The sequence below is a fragment of the Amphiura filiformis genome, chromosome 16 (assembly GCF_039555335.1).
Source record: "Amphiura filiformis chromosome 16, Afil_fr2py, whole genome shotgun sequence".
NCBI classification, from domain to species: Eukaryota; Metazoa; Echinodermata; class Ophiuroidea; order Amphilepidida; family Amphiuridae; genus Amphiura; species Amphiura filiformis.
Genome location: NC_092643.1, coordinates 51,579,956 through 51,607,051, shown reverse-complemented (window position 1 = coordinate 51,607,051; position 27,096 = coordinate 51,579,956). Strand labels below are relative to the sequence as shown.

General features: G+C 35.2%; 1 protein-coding gene across 1 annotated transcript; it reads right to left on the bottom strand.

The window, feature by feature from the left end:
• Positions 1-6,139: 6,139 nt before the first annotated feature.
• LOC140172728 (uncharacterized) lies at positions 6,140-26,788 on the bottom strand. The gene is made up of 21 exons (XM_072195860.1): positions 26,707-26,788; positions 25,544-25,698; positions 24,075-24,323; positions 23,016-23,084; positions 22,026-22,134; positions 21,126-21,245; positions 20,487-20,592; positions 19,599-19,713; positions 18,931-18,980; positions 18,133-18,280; positions 17,192-17,295; positions 16,388-16,490; positions 15,096-15,246; positions 14,517-14,583; positions 13,904-13,973; positions 10,921-11,018; positions 9,687-9,807; positions 8,811-8,852; positions 8,573-8,641; positions 8,015-8,092; positions 6,140-7,101 (listed from the first exon to the last, which is right to left on the bottom strand). Exons 1-21 carry the CDS (start codon positions 26,771-26,773, stop codon positions 6,379-6,381), a joined length of 2,814 nt encoding a protein of 937 aa, XP_072051961.1. The 5' UTR covers positions 26,774-26,788; the 3' UTR covers positions 6,140-6,378.
• Positions 26,789-27,096: the final 308 nt, after the last annotated feature.

The following is a 27,096-nucleotide window of genomic DNA, read 5'->3' as shown; positions in this document are numbered from 1 at the left end:
CTGGTTCAGTGTTGTAGTTGGGCGTGTTGTGGTCATTGTTGTAATTGGCTGCGCTGTTGTCGGTCGAGTTGTCGGGACCCGGGTCGGGACCGTGATGGTCGGTTGCGTTGTTATCAGAATATACGTACACTCTAAATTACAAGGATTTAAAAATAAATCCTTAAGACTGTAGTTAGGGACCAATCAATTTTAGATTTAAAATTAATCTTATAGATTTGAATTTTAAATCTTAAAGATTTATTTTAAATCGTAAAGATTTAATTTTAAATCTAACACTTGATTGGTCCCTAATCACAGTCCCTTGGGATTTATTTTAAATCCTTGAAATTTAGAGTGTAGTAGTAAGGCTGTTGTCATGGTTGTTGACTGTGTTGTAAATGGAGCTTCGGCTGTAATTGAATTTATGGAAAATATTGATATAGAATTTACACCAATAGCCACAATGAGCCGCGCCATATACGCAAGAAAATGTGCAATTTATGAAATATAATATGACACTATCGATCAAACTTCAAAACTTGTGTCAATGACATAGTATACATGATATATAAGCGCAGTTTGTCCAATGCTTCAACGATTTTCCTTTTAAAGACATTGGACAACTTCGAATTGGTTACCTTGTTTTTAGACTAGTCAGAACTTGATGTCGTCAGAATTGACGCTGTAGGCACGGTTGTCGTCGGTTGTTGACTGTGTTGTAAATGGAGCTTCCGGAGTTGTTGTTGAAGGTTCAGCTGTAATAGAGTTCATGAAAATGTAGTTTAAAAACTTTGCCATTAATTGCGTTATTTATATAATGAGTGGACACATACAAAACACATTTTAGAATAACTAGAAATAATGTGAAATGATGGATAAAAATGATAAAAACTCGTGTCGATGACATAATTGGCAGTTTGATACTCTCGTTTTTTAGCGATAACCAATCAGAGCAAGTGTCAGAACAATGCCAGGAGTAGATTAATTGTGTTATGATGAGCTTATGAGCACGGCTGAAGTTGCCCGAGCTGTGGTCGAGAACGATTTGTCGCCGCTTGTTCCAAGCACGGTTGGCCTATTTAAAAGAAGTCCCCGGCAAACACAACATTATGCCTTAGGCCTATATGTTAAGGAAAATATTATCAAGCACGAATCACATGATTTAATTTTAAACAAGCTCATATTGACCATAAAACGAATAAAAACAGCCATGTCTTAACACGCGATATTCAAAATTCCCGGAAGCCGAAATTGTTTGGTGCAATGACGTCCCAGTAATACAATGAAGGCTGGCGACAGTTCAGCACAAATAATCATGACATCATTGCCCTAGACAATTTCGGCGCGGGAATTTTGAATATCACGTGTTGAGAGACGGCTGTTTTTATTCGATTTTGTATGGTCAATATGAGTTTGTTTTTAATAAAACCATATGATTCGTGCTTGATAGTTATTTTTCGAACATATACGGCATAATGTCGTGATTGCCAGAGACTTCCTTTAAGACATTCAGTATAGACCGCATGCTGTAAGAGAATGTAAAATAAAAAGCTGGTTAATCAAAAATCTCTCAAAAGGACAACAAATTGAATAAAATGTATGGTGAAGAAATAAAGAGTACATTTTGCCCAAATAATCTTGCATGTGACTCTGTTCCTGTAAAGTGTGCTGAGGCTTGTGGATCAACGTCTAGGCGTTGTGCCTGTGCATCGCGCACTATAAATCACTACTCTTTTGACTGTTGACGTTGGCCAGTTGAATTATAAACGTAGAAGCTTTTTGCAAAAGTTTTGAAATACAATTGTTCTTTTATTCCCCCCCCCCCACACCACACACACTTTTTAGCATTCAGGTAGCCCCATTTGAAATTCACACTCCATTTGCGGGAGATTAAAGCCATGTCTTCCACCATATGGGGGTGTGGATTTCAACTGGAATAGCTTAATAATACGAACGCACGAAGCATTTTGTTACATACAATACAATGCGTTTTACCTCACTTGCCTCTCTCTACCCAGGGGTGAAATGGGAAGCTGTTATGAATATTTTCCAAAGGTATGAGCATACATTGGGCGTTGTATGACAGCTGACATATAATAATGATAGCGGAATAAATGTGTAAACGATTTGATATACGAGAAAGGCGCTGTATAAATTTATGCCAACATTTATCAGTTATGGTGAACTTGTGTCATTATAAGAACCCGCCTTGATCGTAGTCTTTTTGGTTTGGAGAGCATATATGGTTGACATCCATCCAAACATATATTCTTTTACACAGTAACCACACTGAAACTTTTCGAATCGAACAAAATTCCATGCAATTATTAATTTCTCTTTCTCGGTCATTCCAATCCAAGTACGTTTAAAGGTAACAAACTTATCCAAAGGTTCAATTAATTGCGCTCAATGGTTTTTTTAATGTGTTTACTTTGAAGCGCAAAGCACTAGTAATGGGCCTTTTTTAATAAATAAATACTTACCGGAATGTATTTTGTTCTCAATCGCCGCTATTCCAGTTTTAGGCTCTACTGACTACAGAGATGTAGAAATTTACATAATTTCGCTTGTCTAAACCCCGTGATTCTTGACCATATGAATGACGGTAGTGATCGTACTATCGTGCTTCATTTTTGTGCCATAATATGTTGTCACTTTAAGAATTCTTCTGGAAACCTTTTCTTTCTTCCTGAAACATATTATATTGAACGGAATTAATCGGGAAACCTCTGTCAGACAGAATTCTTTGGCAAACCTCTTGTTCCAGACAGAATCCCTCGGTAAACTTGCAGAATTCCTTAGCAAACCTATTATAACCGACAGAGTTCCTCGGCAAACCTCTTTTAATATAGTCTGTATACCTTCCTCGAGTCAGTAATTTAGATATTGTTTTTATTGTGTTTCGAAATATAATGATGAACAGTATAAAAGTATACATTTTCAGAAAGGAAATGATAAAAGGAACACCACTAGCATAATAGATTCCTGCAGTACTGACTCGAGGAATGTGTATGTACTATAAAAAGAATTCCTCGGCAAATCTCTTGTACTAGATATAATTTCTCGGCAAACCTCTTGTACAGAACTCTTCGGCAAACCTCTTTTACTAGATAGAATTCCTCGGCAAACTTCTTGAACCAGACAGAATTCCTCGGCAGACCTCTTATACTATAGACAGAATTCCTCAGCAAATTTCTTGTACTAAACAGAATTTCTCGACAGATCTCTTTTACTACACAGAATTCCTCGGCAAATCTCTTGTACTAGACAGAATTTCTCAACAGACCTCTTTTACTAGACAGAATTCATCGGCAAATATTTTATACTAGATATAATTCCTCGGCCAACCTCTTGTACCAGACAAAATTCCACTGTAAACTTGCAGAAGTCCTCGGCAAACCTCTCATACTAGACAGAATTCCTCAACAGACTTCCTTTACTAGACAGAATTCCTCAGCAAATCCCTTACTTCTTGAATTCCTCGGTAAACTTGCAGCATTGCAAACCTCTTATCTTATACTCGACAGAGTTCCTCGGCAAACCTCTTATACTATAGACAAAATTCCTAGACAGACCTCTTTTACCAGACAAAATTCAAGGCAAATCTCTTGTACTAAACAGAATTTCTCGATAGACCTCTTTTACTAGACAGAATTCCTCGGCAAATCTCTTGAACTAGACAGAATTCCTCGGCAAATGTACTGGACAGAATTCCTCGGCAAATCTCTTGAACTAGACAGAATTCCTCGGCAAATGTACTGGACAGAATTCCTCGGCAAATGTACTGGACAGAATTCCTCGGCAAACCTCTTTTACTAGACAGAATTCCTCGGCAAATCTCTTGAACTAGACAGAATTCCTCGGCAAATGTACTGGACAGAATTCCTCGGCAAACCTTTTGTACTGGACAGAATTCCTCGGCAAATCTCTTGAACTAGACAGAATTCCTCGGCAAATTTACTGGACAGAATTCCTCGGCAAACCTCTTGTACTAGACAGAATTCCTCGGCAAACCTCTTGTACTAGACAGAATTCCTCGCGAAACATCTTGGTATCAGATCCATCTCAGCACAAGCCTTCATTTGGTCTGCGTGGCCCAATTTCCTCTGAAGCATTGGCTACCGTAGTCGTTATGTATTTTCGTCAATGGTCACACGCAAGAGTTATATATTTGTCTTATTGCTATGGCAACTTTTGATCAAATCATAAATTTGTAATCATAAATACATCAATATCAAATTACATTATAAACACAATATATCATTCTTTTAAGGTGCCGCTTATCCTTAACAGCATTGACAACTTCTTGCAAAAATAAAAATTAATCTATAATAATGTTCATCTAAGAGAAAATTAATTTCATTTTCACCCCGAAATTCAAATAAATGAATACATTCATATTTTTATAGATATAGTGGTTCTTTCATTTTTAATGGTTTGACACAGACTCAGCAAATGTTTTTAAAACGTTATAAAGTAAATAGCATGTCTTGGTTTCGGTCAAAACTTTTGATAACATTTCAATGTCGGGATTTGACAACATTTTGCAGTCTTTTTTCATATCAAAAAAATGTTTTAATGACTTTAATATAAACCCGACTTTTAATGTTATTAAAATCGTTTTACCAAAACCAAAACGTGTTTATAACACGTTTATAACGTTTTAAAAATACGTTTGTGTTTAATGGGAATTGGTGTAAAGTGTATTATTTAATATATAATATATAGAGCGGCTACACCAAGAAGCATGTAGCCCCCCCCCCCCTACTTTTGTTCGCACTGATAATGTAAATTCGGCAAAACATCCTATTAAAAATAAACTTCACAAAACTGAATTGTCGGTCAGCGTTTCCTTAAATGCTGCGTCGATTGTTTCTTTTACGCAAAAACAATAGGTTCTAAAAGTCGATATCATTTAAGTGTTCGACGGTTTTGATGTTGAATACTAAACAAGAAAATAAAAGGCATCAATATACAGGCCACCTGTTATTTACCCACATTCATTAAAGGTGTGTCAACAGATCGACAGCCTCGTTCCTCATTCCTCATCACTATTTCTGGTATCAGAGAAAAGCTCATCATGCTCATCGGTAATAATGAAACTGAGATATATATTTTATATTTTCGTTTAGGATAATGATAATGGATAATTTTAATAAAACATTTGAGAACAAAATCTTTTTTTTTCTTTTTACATTTTAATCGTTGGCAAATTTTCTCTGTACAGCTTTCAAGGACAACATATTTTATTACAAAATACAAATGAAAAAGACTTAATTCTTTAGGACCCTTTCTCTTTCTCTGATTCTCATTTCTCTTTCCGTCCCTCTCTGTTTGTCTTATATGTCTGTCTGTCTGTCTCTCTCTCTCTCTCTCTCTCTCTCTCTCTCCCTCCCCCTCTCTCCCTCCCCCTCTCTCCCTCACTCTCCCCTCCTCCCACCCCTCATTATCTCCCATTCCACTCTCCTCTCTCGATCTCTCTCTCTCTCCTCATACTCTCTAGAAATCTTTCTACATGTTCTAGTATAATAAATTTAATCAGCGACAGCTGATTTAAAAGAAAAAGTCTCTGCTGAATTCAACTACATGTATTGTTCAATAGTTCATTTCCAAACTTGACTCCAGTGTCAAAATGTATGAAAAGTATCAAATGGTGAAAAAATAATAAATTATACGAATCTTTACATTAAATAACAAAACACACGAATGAAATGGAACCAACCATTTTGGTCTAAAAATAGATGGATGTGACAAATACAGACATGGATATAAAGATATGATATAAAAGTTATGTTTTTGTTTGTCTTGTTTTTGTCCTAAAGAATACTATTTCTGTGAACTCATTTTTGTTGGAACTGACTGTGAGATACCTGTACACTCGGTATGGCTCACTGTACACGGAACTAACGGCTTAACGTCCCCTCCGAAGGACGGTCTACTCTCATGCTCCATTTAGTCAATTCAATATCAATCATGGGGAGAGCGGAAGTATGATTTTAATCTACAGATGTTAACAATCAAATTCAGATTTTTGTTCACTTTTTAAGTCAATAACCACCGCCGGGAATTGAACCTGGGACCTCGTGCACCAGAAGCGGGTATTCTAACCACTAGACCATGCTAGGCGACGCTCTCAATATTACAACATCAGAACTTGGCTGTAAGGTTAGCATACTGACGAACCAGCGATAACTGTAAACCGTTCCTCTTTATATCGCATTGAATGTAGATGGCGACAGTATCTAATTTATTGCACTGCAAAGCCAGTTTTTTGTCATTGTCGCTACATACGCTCAGCGATTCACGTAAGGAACTTCACGGTTTTACATAAGCACGGTTTATAGTAAACTTGTATTCGCCAGTATGTAGAAATTACATCGATACCACAATATGACGTAATCAAACTTGATTTTCTTCTTCATAATATTCTTCATCATATTCCCCATCATAGTTCTCATCATAATTCTCATCATAATTCTCATCATACTCCCCATACTCATCATCATACCCATCATAATCTTCACCATATTCCCCGTATTCCCCTTCCTCATCATATTCCCCATAATCCTCTTCATATCCTTGGTTCTCTTCGCCTTCTAACCCTTCTGGACTACCTCTCTTTCCCAACCTAGCACTCCCGTCTCCGGACTTCCTACTGGTTGGCGTCAGGGGAAGCTCATACTCTTCAGGATCTTCTATCTCTCCAGGAAGGCTCAGTCTGCTTTGAGTACTCGATCGACTACTTTGTACGCTTGCTTTCCTACCAGAAGATAACCTTTGGGATGGTTTTTCAAGTGATGATGCAAATGCTGTTTTAGCCGCTAGAGTCTGACTAATACTAGGTACTGCCGGTTTTGGTCGCCCCATCTGGATCTGTGTAGCTTGTCTTTTTAATGCAGCCCACTGTTCTCTTTGCCGTCGTGTGGCTTCTAACTTAGCCAATATAGACTGTTCTTCTGTTGGTACTGCATTGGATTGTTGGTTGTTCGCAGTGCGTGTGCGTTCGTCAGCGGAATTTCGCCCTTGACTGGCACCGTCTCCCTTGGTGCGTTTTCCGCTTAGTTGTCCGCTGCCCTCTGATTCGTATATGATATCCTTTGTGGTCACTGCTGAATCTACCGTCTGAAAAGAGTGTAAAATACGCACATGCATTAATATATTTTACAACTTGTATAATATATTTTACAATTTGAAACTTTAACGAAAAAGGCCATGATACTGCTCTATTGCAAAAAGTTTTATTTAAAAGATAATTAAACGCGATGTGCCCACTTACCCATTGAAAAACCCAACGTTGGTATTTACAAAATGTTTACCGAAGTTGAAGGATGACAATTGTGATTACGATACTACCTTCCATTTACACTAGTGGAAATTTAAAATGAGAATTCTTTTAAAAGCGACGAGAATTGGACAAAACTATGAGAATTGAAAATTTTCTCATTTCTATGAAACTTTAAACCCCATGAGAACTACCTGCCGATTGGCCAAAAAGAAGCTTTCATTATCGATTGGACCAATCAGCAACATTGTTAGAATAATTTCACCACGCAAAAAAAAATTGGGGTGAATTATTTGCAAAGCTCCATTCTGATTGGTGATTAATATGATTAAAGTGAGAATATCACGTAATTGACCAATCAGAGGCAATGTTAGATCGGCAGGTAGTGCTCTGGGGGACCCTGTGGGACTGATCGTGCCATGCTATACTAATTATCGTGTTAGATTTTTTTCGTTTAAAAGAATGTGACAGGTTGTTCACGCGTTAATTAGTATTTCTCATTCACTTGGATGACAAAGCATGCCCACAGGGTTGAAAGTTTCATATAAATGAGCAAATTTTCAATTCTCATAGTTTTATCCAATTCTCGTCGCTTTTGAAAGAAAGAATTCTCGTTATAAATTTCTACTACTAGTAGTGTTAAAACCTCTTCAATGACTAAATTAATCACTTATAGTCTTACACGCATAACGTATTATTTTAATTACAGCTTTTACAGTAAAAAAAACACAATTAAAAAAAAAAATTACTGACCATTCTAGTTGCCGGCCTTGATCCTTCTAAATCGTCATCTTCATAGTCTTCATCTTCTTCTGATATATCTTCGAAAAGCTGAAAATGGATTATTAATATTAAGATTAAGTTATCTTTATTATATAAGTCTACATTGTAATATATAGTGTAGCCTCAGTGGTGTGGCCAGAAAAAAATGGTACAGGCCCTGTGAGAAGTCTTTCCCTCCTCTTGTCTCTCCCCTTTGATATGCTGGCCGCCCTGATAGAATTTTAGGCCTTTTTGTACTTTTGTAATTTCCCCCCCCCCCCCTCCTTGAAAGTAACTTTTCCCACCCTTTAAGTCCTGGCTACGCCACTGGGTAGCCTATATTATGAAGGCATATCTATAGTGACATAATACGTACATTATTACAACACGATTACCCTTTCATAATCATGATAATAGGGAAGGTAAAATGTCGCTGTTAAAGACCCGGAGGATTGTTGAAAACATACATTAGCATCCGAATTGTATGAGTATATGGGTGGCGTGTGTGGGTGTGGACAAATAGGGGGTGTGTGGGGGTGTTCATCTTACCCAGTCTTCATCGTCAGATGACTCTACGGGTTGTGGTGGATTCTTCTTCAATTCCCACGCAACTGTTATCTGTTCAGATAAAACATAAGTGGTAATAAAAATCAAGATGCGTGCTTTTTTTCACTCAAATTGCAAAAATATTAAAATTTTACTTTTATTGCGAGTTAGTACTATTAAACAGGATAGGATTTAGCTATGTTGTATTTTTCTGGAATCAGGAGTATAACTTTTCATTTACCTCTTTGTTCATGTATCTTTCAAAATACCAAATAACTGCACCCTGTAAGAAAGAAGAATGCATAAATGTAAAATATAACTGCAGTAATTGACATCTGCTGTTAATGTCTATAATTATTAGCATTTTACATAAAAAACAAACAATGACATTTTAGTACAACCAATCGTTTTGGTCTTACTCTTTTTAGGGACGCACCATTAGATTCTCAGGGGGGGGCATGGGAGTTTGGGTCAGGCAGAATTTTTTTTTCGCCGCCGAAGGCGGCGGAATTTTTTTTTTTTTTTTGCCTCCGAGAGCACCAAATTTTTTTTTCGCCGGTGGGGACATATTTTTTTACTTATCAGTGAGGCAAAATTTTTTTTTTTTCGTCTCACTAGTGGGCAAAGTTGTTTTTTTTCGTCTCACTAGTGGGCGAAGTTTTTTTTTCTTCAAAAAACTCCCATGCCCCCTCCCCTGGAAATCTAATGGTGCGCCCCTTATTATAATAATTAACTTATGAAGTTGAGTCCTAGCGTGCCGTCCGTAGGACAGGACACTCTCATGGAGTGGTGTCAAATGTTACAGGGAGGTCAGAATTCTGTTTTAAATGGGCTAGTACATTTAAAATCCACACTACCCCTGTGGAAGATTTAATTTAAGTCTTCCACGGAGGGAGTAATAGTTTTGAATAGAATAGACAATTCGGTAGCTTCCATTTGAAATACTCACTCCAGTTGTGGAAAATATAGGCAAAGCCATAATACAGGGGGAGTGTGGGTTTCAAAATGATTAACCATGACCAATTACATTTTCAAAACATACTCCCCCTTTGGAAGATATTTCCAAAATCTTCCACAGGGGGAGTGATTTCAACTAGCCCAATAGATCGTTACTCACCTGAATTGCAAGTAACCCGGAAAATCCATACCCAAGCATGATATTGCTAAGGCAGATGGTACTCAAATACATTACTACGAATACATCGCCGACAATGAATAAAAAACAAATGGTTGTTCCCCTGCAGAAAAATACATAATAAAACATTATTATGCCTATTCATTTTGGAGGCGGTCTTCCTTAGTTATCAAAATGATTCCATTTTCTTACTAAATAAATGCACTTTTAACACCTTTGTGTGTTAATTATTAACGTTAACATTTTCGTATTTTTCATGCGTTTAGGTGTTAATAAATTAACACTCCCTATCAGGGTTGGTGATTTTGTTGATTTAAAAAAAATCGATTAATTTTATTTAAATCGGATTAAAAAAATTAATTAATTCGATTTTTTTTAATATCCCATGATAAAGTCAAAAGAGACCAGTGGAATGCTAGACATAATACACAATCCTATCATGTATTTACAAAAAAAACCCCATGTTTTACATGTGAAAATTTTACAGACAAGATTGGGTATATATAATCATGGGAAAACCCTATTGAATTCCACACCTTGAAGTTGAATTTTTAACAATAGATAAAATGACATCATAGGGGTATTTTAATTGTGGCCAAAAGTTGTAGAAGCATTAGGAATGAAGTAAAACAGTCAATTCAAGAAAGAAATTATATCTTAAATTGATCAAATATGGTAAACAAGAAATGTCTTTGTTGATTGCTCTATAGATGAGGTGACCTATGATGTCACATGTTTACATTCAGACCGCCCTCTGTTGTTTCAAAGCAGGCAAAATAACACAGAAGTGTCTATGACAGACCAGATAAATCTCTTTAAAACTCAACTTTCAAAAACCTTAGACGTTTTGTGTGATATTATGTATATAGCTTGATGCATTTATAAACAAGATTGATACCATTTTTTGTATTATTTGCTTTGAAACCAAAGTTAATGAATAAAAATCAACTTCTTCCATGTAAACTATAGTGTTTTTTGCCTGACAGATTTGATCACAGACCAACAGAGGGCGTATCAAATGTAAACACATGTCACCTCATCTATACTGTTTTACAGTGAACTCGTTAATGACAGGATAATGTAGCTAAGCTTAAAGTATCAGTCTTGGTAATTTAAACTGGAATTCAGTGGAAGAACACACTGTTCATAAAACTGCACAATTGATGTGCGTTTACAAATCATATTAATACAGTTTGTATTTATTAAGTGAACTCACCTTAGCCTAAATAGTTCTTCCTTTTCTCTTTCAAATAATGTCATCTTACTAGCCATAATAACCGCACGTAATGAGGCGAGTAATAATAAGACAGAAAGCTGCAATATATATCAGAAATGAGACGAGAAATTAATGCTAAAAAGGTTAATCACTATCATGCTAAAAATCTTGGCGGACTCGGATAGAGCAATTAAAAAAACTATAGATCTTGTTGCAAATTTTGTTGTTTATTCAGCAATGCCCAAAACATATTATTGTGGGGTTTTAGATTAGTTTCTTTAGTGCACGGGGACGTGGGGTGTGTGGGACCCAGCAACACAAAAACGTTTTTAAAACATTTTAAACATGATATATTTTGGGTTCTGGTGTAGATAAAAACGTTTTAAGAACATTAAATGTCGGGTTATATAAAGGTCATAAAAACGTTTTAAAACGTTTCGTATGAAAACACACTGCAACAATATTTTTTAAATGTTTACAAAATGTTATTGCAAAATATTTTTGCAAACATTTTTGCCAAATATTTTGTCAACACTTTTAGTATTATGTTAAAAAATTTTCAGTAAGTTATCATCAGTAATGTTTTTGAATGTTATGAAAACGTTTTATACCCTTTAGTCTATTATGCCCTTTAAATGACCCGACATTTCTGGTAACCTTTTCTAACCTTTTGCGAATGAAGTCGAAACGTTATGTGTTTGCTGGGGATGTGTTTTTGCATGTTTGCTTGAAAGACCAAGCTCCTTTATCATGTTTATATGAAATCATAGTAATACACCTTTTAGGCTAAATATACAGCTTTATGCCTATACAGCTAGTGTAGGTAAACCTTTTTATTATTTCGTTTTATTACTTTGTTTTAAATAAATTATTCAATATGAGCAAAAAGCAACGTGTGCTACCATTATTTCGTCTACCCTCTGTTAAAAAATCGACTAAAAATTAATTGATATCAATCGATTATCTACAGAATGAATGCCCAATCGTCATAATCGATATCTTGGCATTACTGACAACGTCTGCAAGTTAACATTACCCTTGCCTGCCGCGCGTGCGACACCGAGACCAGACATCGGGCAAAATATGTTGCCAAGAAATTAGACGAGATATTTAAGAAAATAATATAAATATAAATAATTTTCATGGCCGTATTGAAATGTTAAGGTGAGCCCCCCTCCCCCACACAATATATTATATAGTGTTGATTTTAATGAATCGTGAGATAAGATATGTCTTTCACGAATTTTAAACGACTGTATATAATGCTAGATAATTTACAAAAGTACTAGTTTTATAAGACTAAAAGTAATTTAAATATTTGTCAAAAAACATCAACAATTAAAATGTCTATGCCAATTCTGATCAACATGATCAGTTATTGACCCGATAATAAATCTTATAACTATTATAGTTATAAGGTTACGAATATTTCTTGCGTTGCGGTAGTATAAAGACATCGATATCCGTACATGCAGGGTTAAAAACACATCTATATTTCATACTGGACATATATTGCAATTTCTTTTCATGAAAATCAATTTTTTTCTCTCGCACAACTTACTTGCATTATTATGATAACAACTTCACGTACCTGGTGGAAAGTAGTTGGTAAAACTAATGAAGTACGGGACAAATTAAAAAATTAAATATTGGTATCCATGCATTTCGAAAACTTATTGTTTGAGAAGTAGATGTCCGGGGTATATGATCATTGCTTTTATGTTAAATAATGTTATTTCATGCCCGGGGATTTTATGTTACTAAATATATTTTTGTTGGTTAGCATATAAATGTGTTTTATACTGTTCAGATGTTATTGATATAACTTGATGCAATGGACGCTCATCATACTAGGGTTATAAGTTAATATTGGTAAAGAAATTATTAGAATAATTTTGTTGAAGTTCAACAAGTTTGAACATAGAAAACGATTAATAAAAAAAAAAAAAATAATGTACATGTACATTGTACAACATCAGTAACGTACCGGCTCTGCTGTTTAAATACTTCACAGTACAGACAAGACGTGCGTTAAAAAAATAAATAGCAAATAAATAAATAAATAAATAAATAAATAAATAAATAAATAAATAAATAAATAAATAAATAAATAAATAAATAAATAAATAAATAAATAAGCAAATAAATAAATAAATTTATAAATTAATTAATTAAAAATGATCAAAAAACATGTAAAAAATAGATAAATGAAAAAATAAATAAATATAAAAAAATGAAATTAAAAAATATAAAAATAGCTAAATGATAAAAAATAAAAATAAATACATAAATAAATAAAAAATAAGTGAAAAATAATTTTAAAAAAAATTAATTAATTATCAATTATGGAGGAACATTTGCAAATTATGAATTTGTCAGTATACCTACTTTTTGCAATTTTACTAGTGCTTATATGAATTCTGCGATGTCTTGACCCTATATTTGGCAACTCAATTTTAGTATTATATTGTATTTTGATGTATTTTATAGTGGGTTTTTTAATGTGTTTATAATTATGTACTGTGTAGTTTTAGTTCTTTTATTTTGGTGTGTGTATAAGGGACCCTCATCCAGTGGGCCTGCGTGCTGCTGTTGGGGGTTGCCCTTTTGCACCACACACCGCATTTTGATATTTTTATATGTAATGAAGGTAATAAAGTAAACTAATTAACAAAAAATAGTTAATAAATAATAAATTGATTATTAATTATTAATTTATTAATTAATTAATTTATTTATTTATTTATTTATTTATTTATTTATTTATTTATTTATTTATTTATTTTAATTTTATTTATTTATTTATTTATTTATTTATTTATTTATTTATTTAGTTAGTTAGTTAGTTAGTTAGTTAGTTAGTTAGTTAGTTAGTTAGTTAGTTAGTTAGTTAGTTTAAAAAAATAAACACATGACCAAATGGATGAAATAAAGAATGAAAATAAAGTCTTGATATATTTGACTGCAACAGAAATGTACTTACCAAAGTGAAGACATACATCGGATATTGAAAGCAAGACATAATGATTACATTGTCCGGATTCAGCCAGCACCTAATAAATAAGATATATATTAATAATTATTCTTATGGTTCAGGAATTCAGAACATTTTAAAAACAAATTAAGAATATAAAGTTGCCATAGTTTTATATATGTGATACGGTGAAAGAACCCAATATTAAAATTGTGTACGAATAATGAAAATACCTGTTGTATCTCAGCAAATGTTACAAATTTAAATATTTTTTTCAACTACAGAAGAAAAGGTTATTGAAAATATGTTTTCATTGGTGGTGTGTAGCAGGACTGCATACTGCAACCGCTTAATTAGGGACGCGCCATTAGACTTCAAGGGTGGGGTTAGGAAGTTTTGAAAACAAAAACAAAACTTGCCCCACTACATGAGCAAAAAAACACTTTCCCCACCAACACTAAAAAAAACTGTCCCCACCTGAACACAAACTGTGTATAAATGCATGAAATTTTAAAAATAAATTGCCGCCTGAAAACCCCATTAAAAATATATATATAAAGACGAAATTATTTGAATTTAAATTAAGTATTTGTTTAATATAATTTAGATAAATTAAACTTACCGAGGGCCTTCTCCGTAACTTTTATAACCTAGTGCAGAAGGAATTCCAACAAATATAACTGGCAGCCCTGTAGTAAATGAATGAAAATAAATACAAAATAATCAGGGTCTAATTTTATACGGCCTATTGTACAGCCACTTTCATCTAATCACTATTCCTTGTTATGTTATATACTTCTACTTTATAGATATCACACAGTGTAACCATCTTGAGAGTAATACTTGCGATAATACGTCGGATCTCATTGATTGAAATACCGTAAAAACTCGATAGTTAGCATATGTGGTTAATATTGAGCGCTTTTGAAAACATGAAATTGTACCAAAGTCCGGCGCTTTACCAACTGAGCTAAAGGGGTTGAGACATAAATTTGCAGGTTTATTTGTTCGCATAACTATGTGTATCGATGATTTACTCAAAATCCTTTACACTTTTGTGGATGGGGCTCTTCATGTTTGCATGTTTTAAAAGCGCTCGATAGTAAGCACATATGCTAACTATCGAGTTTTTACGGTATTGCACCTCGTATCATAATAATAAATTGAATAGTCTCGCCCCCTTGTCAATGGTCATACTCACCCCATCCAATGACATAACACACCCATGTAGACACTTCTTTGTTAGTGAACTCTGTGAGTCGAGTGAATAGAATAATGCTGACCACAAAAAGCCACGTAAAAACTGCCATAGTAAAAAGATGCATGCCCATTCCAATTCCCATACACGCCCACTGTCAAAATAACATCAACATAATATTGTAATTATATATTTATAAATTATTATTAAGCAGCCATTTAATTTATTATTCTTTACCCGTATAAATATAGTTTGCTTCGAATTTGACAGCAGCGCTGTCATCAATGACTATCGCCGAAAGGTAAATTCTCCTTCGAAATTGTGTTTCCTTGTATTTAATTATGATGCTAATTCTACACTTTAGGTATTAAACAGAATTGTTATGCTAATGTATATTTTCCCACATTTTGGGTATCCAACACAATTGTAATGGTAATGTACGTTTTCGACACTATGAGTATCCGGCACAATTGTAATGCTAATGTATATTTTCCATAGTTTTGGTATCCAGCACAATTGTAATGCTAATGTACGTTTTCCACACTTTGGGTATCCAACATTAACACAATTGTGCTAATGTACTTTTTTCACGCTTTGGGTATCGAATACAATTGCAATACTGTTGTACATTTAACACACTTTGGGAATCCAACACAATTGTAATGCTAATGTACCATTTCCACACTTTGGGTATCCAACACAATTGCAATGCTAATGCACGTTTTCCACACTTCGGGTATCCAACGCACTTATAATGCTAATGTACGTTTACCACACTTTGGGTATCCAACACAATTGTAATGCTAATAAACGTTTTCCACATTTGGGTATCCAACACAATTTTAATGCTAATGCACGTTTTCCACACTTTGGGTATCCAACATAATTGTAATGATAATGTACCTTTTACACACTTTGGGTATCCAACAAAATTGTAATGCTAATTTACGTTTTCCGCACTTCGGGGATCCAACACAATCTAAAATGATAATGTACCTTTTCCACGATTTGGGTATCCAACACAACTGTAATGCTAATGTTTGCCACACTTTGGATATCCAGCAACTATAGGCCTGCAGTGTTGCTATGATCTATGTAAATAAATTTACTTTTGAAAATCAGAAACATGTATTCTTATTGTAGGCCTATCCATGAAAAGTGATACACACACACCCCCACACACCACATATCCAGCCCCACCCACGACATAACCACCCCAAGACACCCTCCCTGAGACACACATGCACACCCCACCCACCCCAAACACATCCTAAATCTAGTTGTATGTCGCTTACCTCGTTAATTTCTGCAAAATGACTACCAGCTAATATGAAGCCGACTATAATGAAACTAATGCTGAAATTTATTTGAGCTAGACGACGTTTTTTGTTCATTGTACTGCAAGAAATATAATAAAAGTAAAATACATGTTTAATTATATTAAAAAATTATCATTGGAGCATATGAATTTATATGATTGTGGTCTGTTAATACCAGGATCTGACACACATGGAACAGTACTTTAAGGGCTCTGTAACCCACCTTTGCAGCTCTGTAACCCACCTTTGCACAGTATTTTTCGTGGTGCCTGAGAGCACATCACACTTACCAAATTTTTTACCATTAAATTCATGTATATCTTCAATACGAAAGGTCGAAATTTTCACATGATGGTCAGCTTTTCATCCAAGCTATACACTTTAAGTACATAGCATTAGATTTATAAAATCTACCTAGTTTATTTCGAGGACTGTTAGATGTCAATAATGTAAATTTTTGATAATTTGCCATAAAATTTGTATAATATCTCGAATTTCAAAAAATCAACAAAGTTATTTGATATCAGAAGGTCATTCCTCGTATTCAGAATGCAACTTGGTGTGTCTCATGTGCTCTCAGGTCCCATAAAAAATATGCAAATGTTGGTGACTGAGCTCATTCACACAATGACCTTGGAATATGTTGGGCAAAAAAACTCATACCCCGCATATTGAGGTCATTTGATTGCGCTATGATTATTGAATGGAGTATATTGAACTGTGTCGCTGAAATGAAACCATTTTGGCTCATAATTAAAGTCATAATAGTTCATAACTTACTCTAGATAGGAAAGAACCCATATAAGTCCAAACAAAGGCAAAGCTGCCAGTGCTCCTGCTATTCCAATGAAATATGTTAAGTATAAGAAGTGCCAGCTGTATAACTGAAACAAAAATAAGACAAATTTTAATTTACATTTCATGCAGCAGTGAAAATTAATGATGGTATTATATGCAAATATTGTAAGTAATGTAGGGCTATTTAGTAAACAGTGGAGAATGTGGTTTGCACGAATGTCGTACGCATTGCGGCTTACGCCCTGAAAGTCCTTTGAAAGTGGGTAGCGGCGGAGTGATTTCCAAAAGGATAATGCAGGCGCAATGCCTTTGAGGACAACTATGAGGTACTGCTACATAATTGACAGATACTTTTATTTTAACCGGATCTCAACATAACATTTAGACGTACGTCAACTTTTCGGTCACAAGTTTGACCTTCATCAGGAGACTTGCAACCCAGTTTAGTAATCAGTGACCTTTTGGACGCTTGACCCTAGTATTTGGTTGTATACTCTTGGCAACTTGCATCGGCCACCGTCTCGGTTGAGCGATGGTTGGTTGACTCTGAGGTTGGGTGAATTTTGTGCTGGGAGCATAGCGGTTAAAACTAATTAATTGTGAAATCTACCAACTTAGATTAACTTTCATTTGTGACACAATCTGGTCCATGGGGGCCAAGGCGGCAAATTTGAAACTGAGATAAAGGTAAAAATATGGAGTAAAAAACAATAAAATACATAAGAAAATAGACGTCAAAAAACGTCATAACTTTAGAACCAAGTATGCTAGACCTTTGGTGTTTTCAGTAAATGATAGCCTATTGTATGTGTAATGTAATAATTACCTCCTTTGGCCCCCATGGACCAGATCGTGTCACATTTTAGCAATTGACAGATAGTACTCTCAGATCTAGATGGAGTAATTAAAATATCCTGACTTACACTAGCTTCAAATTCCAAGACAAGTAGTCCATACTTCATTTTACTGGTTTCATTGCACATACAAACGGAGCCGAATTTATCGACCCGACCATTACTTGGTACCCATCTCTCACAGCCAACATCATTCCACATGCCACCATTAGAAAGGCTGAAAATAAAAATGAAATCAAGACTCAAATTTAGCACTTACAAGGATTATCAACGATCTATCGAACCAGAACACCATGAAATTCACCCAAATCTAGATTTTGCATTTTTAAACACGGGCTCGGCTGGCTAAAGCCAGAGATTTCCGTGTTCTACTTTTGAAATTCCCGTCACTTTCTGTGTTTTTCCGTTTTCTTTTAGCTTTCCGTGTTTCGTCCGTTTAACCATGTTTTGTCCGTTTTACAAGAAGTTTAATCAAGATATATTACAAACTTAGCCGCATTTGTTACACGTTTATTTTAGTGAAAACAGACACACATTTTTTGATTTTTTTCTTTATATTTTTTATTCATTTTTTTTTCAATGTTTTCAATTTTATTTTTCCAACTGCACGAAATCCTCTTTTCCGTTTTCTATCTCCGATTCTGTTAAATTCGTCCGTTTTCCGTAACACGGAAAACTTACGGCTCTAACTGAAGCGGACAAAATGGCACAGTTTAAATCAATTTGATAAAGACAAGATTGGACATAAAATTGAAGGTACGGTAGAATAAAAGTACGGTTTTTTTTTTTTTTTTTGGGGGGGTTATCGTACAAGTAAGGCGTCAACCATCTCTCTTAAACATGACAAATCGAGAAAATTATACAAACCTTAGATCTTCATCCCAATAAACACACACTGGTTCCATATGCGATTTGGCCTGTTATGTAAAAACACAATCGAAACAGACAAAAATATTAAACCGAGTTTGAAAAAAAAAAACAAGCATAGCGCGTCAAATGTTAATTAAAAAGATTAAATTTTAACCAAAAATTAACACTTTTGACATTGCGAGAATACCAGTAATTTATAAAACAGGGTGGTGTTTTTATTTGTCTTTTCACAATAAAAAGAAACCACTCGGCCAGCGGCAAGCTTTAAGAGATAGTCATCATCAGCAAGCGACTACAAGTTTTTTTTTCAACTATTGCGATCCTGGGCAAGTGTTGCTATTTGTAGATAAGTCCTACAACTAAAGGATTAGGATTGACTTGAGTTTTCTGTGTTATGTGGCAACAATAGGATAACATTGTTTAAATAAAGTTTATTAAACTTGCAAGAAATACTTTAATAATTACAAGTAATAATAATTGTAATATTCATTACCATGGAGATTTTAGTATGCAGATATAGATGATTTCAAGAATAGGCATATTTATGAATAATTATGTTAAAGATGCGCATTTAAGTACGCTCACAGGGTACCGGTATATAATGGAAGATATTGGTGCTTTTAGCGTTTTTGTTTTAATGTTGCCAAGTTGATTATATACATTACCTTTCTATTATGTGTAATGTTGAAGTCAACAGGTGCCATTGTTCCACTCATGTCAGGTATCTTTATCACAGCCACTGTTATCACATTATCTGATAAAAGTTTTATCTTCAATGGGCTGTGCAGTGGAAGCAATAAACAAAAGAGAAGAAAATACCATGTTAGACATACACATGTTTTGTAGTTACATAGCAACAATGAAGTACTTCACCATGTGAGAAACGCAGGTGCATTTTTTAATTTGGTTGATTAAAAGGTGAGTAATTTGTTATCGTATAGTATTACTGTTTTGGAATTGAACATCATCAGCATACAGGTGGTACATCATGCCATGCTGACCGATAATATGACATTATATTGTAGTGTATTAAGTAAATGACAGGGCGTAAGGGCAGAACCCTGCGGGACGCCGTACTTAAGATGGACAATATCAGAGCAAGATAATATGACCTATTGTAGGAGTGTAGTAAGCAAATGACAGGGGTCCAAGGACAGAACCCCGAGGGACTCCGTACTCAAGATGGGCAATATCAGAGCAAGATCATTTGACATCAACTAAACTTGTTCTGTGAATAAGCTATGACCTAAACCAGTTATGAGTCGAAGTCGAGTCAGAGACTCCAACGTTGTTAGCCAATCGCTGCAAATGAATGCGGTGGTCCATTAAATGCAGCAGTTATGTCCAACATTATCGTACAATACCAGAAAAATTGCTTTACCATCATCCATGGCTATACTTTGCTATCATTCATCGGACCAATAAACTGATTGTTATGCTTTAGACAAATTGTTAGAGCTGGATGTACAAGTGTTATGTTAAAATTAGCAATAGTGTAAGATTATCATTGAACTTTTTTTACGAATAAGGATATGAGGGCTCCTGTGTTATACCTTCTTGCGTGAACGGTATCTGCGACTGAGTCTCTGATTCTGGTCATTCCCATTAATTCGCTGATGCCAAGAAACTGTGCCCCTACGATGGCTACATGGTCGGAATCTAAAGGTAAAACAGAATCAATGTATACTCACTTTAACATAATTATTTTGAAGAAACATTAGTGGGAAGTTGGAATAAGAAAATACTCAACATGTGGGTCCTTACAACACTCTACATATTTAGTCGGAAACCCAACGTGTATAAGCATATATATTACCACCACTATTGTGTCAAATTCCAGCACTTTACGAAATATTGTAATCAACAGAGGTTGGAATCCGCGTTCTATAAGCTGCATATCATATTTGCGACTGCTATACCTTGTTTAGGACTTTCAAAAGAAGAACCTGCATGTGCAACCATGACTGTTTCAAAATAGCCTGCCAAAGTCATGTAGGTAACTCCGAGGTCGTGCATTGAATTAGTTTGAATGAGGAATACTACGGGAACTAGCGCCTTTTGTTAGAAGTCACACGTGAGTAAAGTGGATAACCCTTATTTTCACAATTATTTTGTAATTAGATGAGCTCACAGCATGTTAGAACAAATCCTAATGGTCTTTATACAGGTGTTTCACAAGTTGGTCTACTTACTTTCGAATTCAAGTTCCGCAAAATATTCAGGAGAAATGGAAATAGATTCGCCACCATAGAACTCAAACAGCCACTCATGACTGCTGATATTTTCCCACTTGTCCTTTATAAGCCAGTAATCTGTAACACAAAAAAAATATCAAAAGCAAGATTAAAATCTTACATAGCAGAAAAAATTAGCTATGTTTCATAAATGAAATAAAAGCCTTCACCTCAATATGGTAAATGGAGAATACCCTTTTGGTGACAGTGTATCAATTTTTCTGACTCTTCCAGGTAAGGTTAGTCCTTCGGGACAGAATGCAGATAATTAAAGGTTTCGAATTGTTTCTCATCTGAAACAGTTAATGATCCTGTCTTTACTATATAGTTCAAATTTATCTGTGTTGATAAACATCATACGTTAGTACATGTATTTCAAACTTTATATCTCAACATAAGGTTGGACGTACCTCAAATTTTGGTCATTACTTTGAGACAGGCAACCTAAGTTAGGAATCAGTGATCTTTTGGACACTTGACCCCAAAACTCTGTCGTACACTCTTGGTAACTTGTACCGGTCCCGTCACGGTTGAGTGATGGTTGGTTGCCTTAATGTCCACCACACCTTACTTTGTACATGTTGTATGTATAGATCGACTTGGTGTCCATCAGAGTCAACCAACCATCACTTAACTGTGACGGGGACGATGAAAGTTACCAAAAAAAGTGTGCGACAGAGTTTCGGGGTCAAGTGTCCTAAAGATCACCGATTCCTAACTTATTAGGATGCCAGTCTCCGGATGAATATCAAAGTATTGATTTGTGCTTGAAAATTTGGATCATTATTTTTTATAATTTACTAACATTGTCGAAAATACCCTTCAATTTTAGGGAATCTAATTCCTTATTTTACTTACCTATATTTCTAACGTTGGATTTCAAATCAACTTGGATATCCAGAAGATTAGCTAGTGTGAGTGACGCGATATCGACGGTCTCAATCAAACTTGTGATTGCCGGATAAATCTGTAAAATCAAATATTTGGACGTTAGTAACATTATCCCCAAATCTTATTTCCCATAGTCTGTGCTATATATTTCATGCGTGAGACAGTGGCTCTGGTACTTATAGAACTTCTCATTTTAAGTGAACTTTTTTGTTTCATAGTTGATCAATCCTGTAATATACACACAAACCCATCTGGAACAATTGATCATTTAAAAATATTTAATTCAATTGATTAAATTAAGAAATATTTAATTCAATTCAAATTAAATTAAACATATTTAATTCAAATTGGTGGATATAAGATGATAGCAAATCATACCTTACCGCTATCTTTGAATACATTATCCAAGCTTTGGTTCCGGATGTTTGTTTGTTGGGGTTGTGGTGTTTGTGTGTGTGTTTCCGGGGTGTGTTTGTTTCCATAGAATATCAGGTTCATATTTACATGTGAGTAATTTTTATATTAGTCGATATTTGGTCCTTGAGCACTACCTGCCTATCTAACATTGCCTCTGATTGGTCAATTACATGATAGCAGAATGGAGCTTTGCAAATAATTCACCCCAATTTTTTTGCATACTGAAATTATTCTAACAATGTTGCTGATCGGTCCAATTGATTCTTTTAGCCCAATCAACAGGTAGTTCTGCAGGTAGAGCTCCAGGTAGCAAATTTAACTAAACTGACATAGTCTCCATAAAAGCTTCCACGGAATATATGCATAAATGGCAAAGACACCATGGAAACTTTTCCCGAAATAGCAAAGTCGCCACGAGAGTGATCACGACTACCTCAGTTCTGATGGGGTTAAGCTTGAATAATTATAAGGTGAAATCCATTCAATAGAAATATTGTGAGCTGTTATTAATTGATATAGTAATCCTAATACGACACTTACCTTTCGTATTTCCCGCCAAATATCGTGGTATTGACTGTCTATAATGCTGTCACATACTTCTATGATATACTGGTGAAAAAAAAGAGTTTAAACAAGGATTTTAAAAATCTATGCCAACGTCGCCAGAAAATGTCAGGTTTTACTCGTGGTTTAGAAAACTCAGAACCTCAGTTTTACAGTTTTTACCAGTTTAATATAATTTAAAAAGCCGAAGTACCACTAACGTCATAACCAAAATTGACCCACATTAAGAATGATAATATATGTTGACCTGTCTGGTCTATGTTGTGTGTGTTAAATAAAGTAGGCAAAGTATAGGTCTTGAATGAATAATTCGTGATAGTTCTGACGAGTTGTCACAAGACAATTCTCGAAAGAAAATATATTGATATCAATCCGCGATGTTATAAGGCCCGCCGATTTAATACGAGCTGATGAAACTGTATAGACTAATAATACTACACCATTCGCAGAAGTAATGGCAAGAAAGTTCCGTTTTCTACAATTTCTACGCAAAATTTAACCACTAGGCAACTTCATTGTGGTTAGCCTTTATAAAGATAGATATTGTAATTTTATTTATATCAATTAATGCAAACTAATAGATGTCTATCAGAACTCTCCAGATGGATTCTATAGCCAAAGTCGTCAGCCAGTTTTGGCATAAGCAAGGCGAATGTTGTTAATCTATTGAAAACGGCTTATTCACGCACAATTTTTTGATGAAGATGTAAGTTTTAAAAGTCAAAACTCCGAATGATCCTTACAATATTTTTATGTTATTATGTTATTAAATGAAAGAGCACACTTATATTGTCCATATACTAGATTTATTGTAACGTATAATGGCCAATTATCTTTCAATTGCAAATCTTGTACAAAAAGTTACTACTTTCACCGGTTTTGTCATACGGTTGTAAATTCAATGAACAATAACTTTGCTTAGAGAGTACTTAGAACTTGATATGAATATGAGTTTTGATACATACATAAGCCTTTGCCATTCCTAGACATGCTACAACTCTTTAAAAGGCTCATTTGTTTGAATATCCTTCTTACCATTAAAGTTTGAACCAATTCCGAATAGCTACCAAGATCGACCGAATCATAACGAAGAAATATATACACAGCCAAATCATCGATATATGTAGCCGTACAGAGAACTTCTCGAGCCGTGATATTTACAGTTTCGTCAAATACGTCTAAAATGACAGAGAGTATTAGGATTGCGTCTTCGGCAGTGGTATATGTTGGTCGTGTCGATGGGTCTGATATGTATAGATCATTGAAGTATATAAGCTCCATGTCCTGAAAGATAGAACAATTAATTATTAAAAGTGTTGAATCCTTTATCATGTACTGCACGTAAATATCGTGTCTTAGCAATAGTCTGCCAATTAGAAAAATGTAGATATTTATATAGCGCTTTATGCCGTAAACAGCCTCAAAGCGCTTTACATTTATTCCGCCGTCATTAGAATATGTCGGAACCACGAGTGCAGCCTACAAATAGCGCAGGGTTCATCAGTTCAACGACTGTGACTACCCTAACAGCTTCCCATTGCACCTGGGTGGGGTGAGGCAAGCAAGGCAAAGCGCCTTGCCCAAGAGCGCAACACGGTGGTGGGACGGGGACTCGAACCCATACACATCGTGCAAGCTCTCTGATTATGAGTCCAATGCCGTAACCACTGGGCCACCGTGTGCTCTTTAGACATGTCTTCATCACAAGACTTCCGCAAAAAGACACAGAGTTACATCTCTAATCAAGACATCATTTAATATAAGACAAAAAGTAACATGCAAGAGTCATCAAGACACGTCTAATGCATACGAGTCAGTGCCTACGTCTTAGTTCGATACTCTTTGTCACGACTCGGATGTATCTACGATTAGCTTAGGCCGTTTGGGCGTAAACATGGTAAACGCGTGCGTTTTTTATGACATATAAAAAATCTTAGGGGATGGTTGGTACAATGATATGAGCGCAATTGCATCAGACGGAATGCTATAGACTCACGTCAGACCCAAAACTACCTTTCTGTATTATTATTACCACGCTAATCCCACTTTAAAGTATTGATCGATCAATAGCGCCCTATTATTTTGAAGCAAAGTATGAATTATACAAATGCTTCAGAAAAGTTCAATTGGATCGATTCCGGTTCGGTGATTATTTTTGCTCCTCATACGGTATTTTTCTTACATTTCCATTTTAAGATGATATTACAAGGGAAAGTGAAAGAAACTTCACTGGCTATTTTGGTCCTTTAACATAGAGTTCTATGGCGGACATAAAGTCATAAATATGACTTTATGTCAAATTTGATCTGTTGACCTACAAACACATTTCGGTGTAATTTGGGACATGTGCAAAAATTACAAATATGACACAAAAAAATTAGGTTTGAAAAAATTAACTAATTTGATAACAAGATGGCGATGGTACATTATGGCTTTAAGGTAAGGGATTAAACCATTGCGTCTGACTCAAAGTCTTCCATATCAGAAGGAGAACCGTGCCTTACCTCCATAGGAACATTTCCATAGTCTTCTGCAATGGCGCGAAGTGTTTCATTAAAAGTATCCGACGTCGTCTGCATTATCTCTCCAAGTATGATGTCACCATTTGACATGGCGGGAGTTGTGAAGTTGGTGGCATTGCTGACAATGCAAAGAGTCCCTGGAATAAAATGATATATAAAATATGACGGTGGTGAGCAAAGGAAATAAGACATGCAGCACATTTAGTTTGGGCATAACATTACACCTCATAAATATTCATGAGCAAATCATGCTACTGCAAACGACACGACCTATTTCACCGTGCGATAGTTTTCCCAAATATCTACATGTTAATCTCACCTCCATAACCAAAGTTTGGTGTAATAAAACAAATACTACATAGTTTATATCGAAAAAATATTGCAACTTATTTTCCTCGGTACAGGTACCTATCACCCCTTACCCTCCCGTTCGGGGTGATAGGCACGTACCGCACGTGGCCACTACCTCGGGAAAAATAGTTTGCCATATTTTTCAATAAAAACCAATAGCACTGTGCAAATGTTCAGGTATGATAGAAAGAGCCATCGATACTTATATGGGCACCGATAGCGCTATAGGATCAAATTCGACGTGATGCCTAGAGGAGCATGGATTTGCTATAAATATACAATTCAATTAGAATCAACTCTATTTTCCAAACCACAAACGTTCAACTTTAAGGTCTAGAATGTTGAATCAAAACCAAAATGTGTCAAATAGTGATAGATTTAAGTTAATATTATTTTGTTGTGATTATATTTTGACTTTTAACTTAGGATACTTTCAGTGTTAACCCTAACCGAACTGAATCTCACTATGAAAAGCACTGTACATGCATGGATATCACGTGACGCGATGACGCAATCAGCCTAAGTCATATATACTAAGGGAATCGCTGGCCGGGCCAGCGAAACCGCCGTGGGAACAGGCATGTAATCTTGTGCGTGGCATGCGAGGGTCGGAGGTTCGAATCCCGGGAGTGCCTTGGGACTTCTTTGTTCATCTTCTCTCCTTTTTCGTTTGTTCTTTAATTTCCGATAGCAAAAAATTCATGGGTACGGTTAGGGTTAATGTATTTCGAAACTTGATATTATTACATGTACTATTAACACCTATACAAGTCCAGAAGCTTTCTAAAACTTACCTAGAATAAGAAGCTGTCCAAGAATCTGAACACAGCAACTGTGTGCCATCTGAAGAAAATAATACATACATCAAAATCAATGTGATGGAAATGAGACACAATAAGAAAAGTTTTGGCACCTAATGTCATCATTCAATTGGCTATTCCATCTAAAATCAGCACACCCCTTTGGAAGATGTTTGAAAATATCTGTGATATTTGAATTCTTCTACACACTCGCTATGAAATGATCAATGCAATTTTTGCCAAAGCTCACTACCATTCGCAAGATGCTATCAACTACCATATCGCAACAGTTTAAAATACATGTTAACCTTAACATACTCTGAATAATGTACTTCAATTTGTAACTGCTGTTTTCTTCCGTTGGGAATTTTTCATCTACAAAAA